This window comes from Lactuca saligna, chromosome 6 (genome assembly GCF_052625555.1).
Source record: "Lactuca saligna cultivar CGN05327 chromosome 6, ASM5262555v1, whole genome shotgun sequence".
Lineage (NCBI taxonomy): Eukaryota > Viridiplantae > Streptophyta > Magnoliopsida > Asterales > Asteraceae > Lactuca > Lactuca saligna.
Genome location: NC_136422.1, coordinates 22559547 through 22563903, shown reverse-complemented (window position 1 = coordinate 22563903; position 4357 = coordinate 22559547). Strand labels below are relative to the sequence as shown.

Here is a 4357-nt window from a genome sequence, read left to right as displayed (position 1 = left end):
ATACTTAGCACATATACTGTTTATAGGTTCATAATAACGATAATAAACTTAAAAATAAGTTATACTTAATGTAATGTAATAATAACTCACTCATAAAGGGTTTAGCTAGGAGTCGAGCTCTAGGAGGGCAGAACTTCTGAGGAGAAAACTCTTCTTCTTGAAGCCTTCTGGCGCTTTGGGACTCACCTCTAGCACTTGGGAAGTACTAGGGAAGGAGAGGGGTTAGGAAAAATAATTAAGATAGAAAGAATGGGAGAGATGTGAAGAAAATGGAAGAGAAACACTTCTATTTATAGGTTGGGAGGTTACGCATACCCGATGCATGCTTCGGAGGACGTTAGGCATACTCAATACACGGGTTGTCCGAAGCCTATGTTGCTAGTATGAGGGGGCAGGTGACACCATACGAAGTGAAGCCATGGGGAGGAAGCAAGGGTTCAGATCTAGCCATGTGTCAGCCTCGCATCAACCAAAACAAACTTATAAATTCCGTAACTTTTGCATACAATCTCTATTTTCACGATCTTTATATCCACATGTAGGTAGCGACATAATCTACAACTTTTATTTAGACTCTGTCGGCTAATTTTGACTTTATTTTTAAAGTTATATTTTAACAGGCTTAGATAGATAAAGTCCTTTAAAAATTCATAACTTTGACATCTGACATCCGTTTTCGTCTATCTTTATATCGTTGAGCTCCAATTAACGAGATATTTGATTCTTGTTTAGGTTGTGTCGGCTAAAACTCGATCGATCTAAAATTCAATTTTTGAGTTGTGCACTGATGTACTAAATCTAAGAAAAATCATAACTTCCTCATACGAAATCAGATTTGAACATTCTTTTTATGCACACTCTCGGTTTAACGTATAATAAGACTTTTGTTTATATTGCTAAGGCTATAAAGTATTTGATTGCAAACTCACTTTTTCGGATACATATCGTCATGCTGGTTTTGTTGCAAAACTTTGACGAGTCATAACTTCTTCCTTATAAGCCGGATTTCAACGTTCCTTATATCCCCGAAATCCTTGTTACGACCACTTCAACTTTCTTCATTGATGTTGAGTCTATCTATTATTTTATTTTTGACGCATATTTTTATTATTATTTTATTACGTCGTTATAAGCACGTATATTGTACCTAAATCACATAATACTCAAATAATTCTTCTTCATTACTTGAAAATACGTTACAATCGTTGACCCTAACTACTACATCATATTATTAATGCTTAGCCTAAAAACACGAGCGTTATAATTCTCTCCTCCTTAGCATGATTCCATCCTGGAATCATGTATCAGCAAACGGATGTGGATAGCGACTCATCATGTCACTTTATGTTTCCCATGTGAGGTTCGGCCCATTTGTATGTTGCCATTGCGCAAGCACCAAGTCGACCATATTGCGTTGTAATTACTTCGTTTTACAGTCAACAAAAACTTCAGGCTCTTCAATTTATCTCTTATTTTCATCAATCCTTAACTCCGAAAGTGGAATTATATCAGGAACTTCTCCTATAAACTTCCTCAAATAACACACATGAAAACTGTTATGAATACCATTCAGTTCTTCCGGCACATCCAACTTGTAAGCTTGATTCCCAATCCTCTGAGGAACCTTGAATGGTCCAATAAACCTTGGACTCAACTTTCCTCTCTTTCCAAATCTTATAAGTCCCTTCCACGGTGAGACTTTAAGGAATGCTGAATCCCTAACTTCAAATGTCATTGGTCGTTGGTTTTTGTCAGCATAGCTCTTTTGGCGATCTTGAGCTGCTAACATTCTTTCTCTAATCACTTTCAACTTTTCAATAGTATGATGGACTATTTTAGGTCCCATAATTTGCTACTCTCCGGCCTCCACTACAAGAAAAATGTGATTTTGCTACGGAAGGAATCCGTTGAGAAAAGCTGAAATTCCGTTGCAAAAGATGATTTGCTATGGAATTTGCAACAGCCTATTTCCATCCCTAAAAATGTCGTAGCGAGGGTTTGCAAAGTGAACGATACTTCCTTCACAAATGTGACAACGGAATGAAATCTGTAGTAGATGGTATTCCAGCGTGCATTCCATAATAGGATTCCATCACACAATCTGTGGTAGTTATTCCATCACAAACAATGGTGGTATTTCACTAACAACTTCCGTGGTGGTGAATCCCTAGTAAATTCTGTGGTGGTCATTCCCTAGTAAATTCTATGGTGGTCATTCCCTAGCAAATTCCATGGTGGCAAATCTCTAGTAAATTCCGTGGTAGTCATTCCCTAGTAAATTCCGTGGTGGTTATTCCGTAGCATATTCCGTGGTGGTGATTCGTAGCAAATTCTGTCGTGTTGAATCCCTAGCAAATTCCATTTGGTGACTTACTACAAATTATGTGGTCATGAATCCCTTGCAATTTTCATGGTGTATATTATATACTAGATTCCATACGGACTGATAGATAATTGATTTATAAATTATATGCAAATCATTTTGTAGTAATATATGAAAAACAAAATTAACAAAAAAAAAAAATCAAAACCATTATATCATAAAATAATATAATAATTATTTATTACATGGAAAAAAGTAAGTTGCTAATCTAAAATAAATACTCTGCAATAAAAATATATCAACCTACTAGTGTTGTTGTTTTGTAAAGACATTAATAAGATCTAATGTGTTTGAAGATGTTTTTCAAGATGCCCGACCCTTCTGTTGTTTTCTTCTTGTTGGGCATTCATCATTCCTTTAAGCTCTTCATTTTGCTGTTTTTGTTTAGCAACAAGCTCCCTCATTTCTTCTATTTCATATTTTTTTTGGAATGTAAGATACATCCATTTTACCGTTCCTATTGAGAACCACCTTTGTAAAAGAGCCTAATCCATAAAGTCTTCTTTTTTTATCATGACCACCAACAACAACATAAAATAGCTTGTCCTCCTCAAATTCAACACATTCAGCTTCCAACTCTTTCCGTTTTTCTGTATAAACCAACTACAAAATAAAAATAATATAAGTTAAAAGATATCAAATTTATGAATGATATTATGGACTTGCTACAATATAAAAGTTTAACACTAAAATGAATATTAAATAAATTTGTCTATCTTTTTCATTTGTGAAAGTGACTCCATCGTGATTCTTCGTGTTTGTATACGACAACAATTCACTATGGGGTGGATCACGTCCTAATTTCCTCTTCTGCATAAATACCATATAAAATTTCAAATATAAAGATGAACATATATAAACATTGATACGATGTACCATTAAAAAAAATACCAAATCGGAAGCTATCTTCAAATGACTTGCGGATCCAACGTTATGTGTAGGTTTTGCTACTCCATCAGCCACACCGTTACGCCTATTTTTCTTGTTCAGCTCAGATTTTAGCTTGTATTCATCTACATTCCATTTTAATTGTCAGGAGTTCTAGACATCCTGTGAAATATGAGCTGGTTTAAATCCATGTTTGTTTCTTTTTGGGCTCCGCTTGTTGAAGAGATATTGACCATAACTTTGTGCCGCTTTCCTTGCCCAAGCTTGCCTCGCCAGCGAGTCTATTGTTTCAATCCAACAATATTTTTTCTACACATTAACAATATAAACATAAGTTTAAGTGCAAATGTTTACCAAACAACAATGTATCACATATAGTTAATTACCTAAAACTCCTTCCAATATAATTCGTGCATTTCTTTGCTTACTTTTCCCCAAGCGTACCCTTGTGGATCTATTCTTTGTAAAAAGGACAGACTAATAAAGTGTGCACAAGGAGGTGACATTAGCCTGCAAGTAATCATGTGATGTGTTAAGTTATGAATTGATATGTACGTGTAAACAAAAAGGATATACATAGAAATAGTTGTAATTAAGATTTGATTGGTAACTCACGTTTTTTTCCAATCATGAGCAGTTAAACATCCATCTGGTCCACAATCTTCAGAGGAATTGTTTTCACCTTCTACACTTTCCACTACAGATCCATTCATGGTTGGTTGTGTTGGTGATGTGGGCAGATTATTGGATAAGTGGTGTTAATGGGGTATTTTAGGGTAGGTGCTGGGATAGATGTATATGTTGAGGATGTGGTAGTTACTGTAGTTGTGGAGGATGATAGTGTAGATGCATATTTTTAGGTTGTGGTAGTAGATATAGGCGTTGATGATGTGGTAGTAGGCGTCGGTGTTGAGGATGGTTTAGATGATGTAGGTGCTGAAGTTTTGTTTATTGATGTAAGTGTTGAGGATTGTATTGTTCCAGTTTCTGAAGTTTTAGATGTATTTTCTAAGGACAGTGTGGATGTTGTAAGTGATGCTGAGTAAGTGGTAGTCATGGTTGATGTTAATGATATAGGTTTAGGGG

General features: G+C 35.4%; 1 protein-coding gene across 1 annotated transcript; it reads right to left on the bottom strand.

The window, feature by feature from the left end:
* Positions 1–2664: 2664 nt before the first annotated feature.
* Positions 2665–3984, bottom strand: LOC145002377 (uncharacterized). The gene is made up of 7 exons (XM_078961664.1): positions 3887–3984; positions 3700–3781; positions 3505–3580; positions 3275–3396; positions 3122–3193; positions 2836–2986; positions 2665–2792 (listed from the first exon to the last, which is right to left on the bottom strand). Exons 1-7 carry the CDS (start codon positions 3982–3984, stop codon positions 2665–2667), a joined length of 729 nt encoding a protein of 242 aa, XP_078817790.1.
* Between the last annotated feature and the right edge of the window lie 373 nt (positions 3985–4357).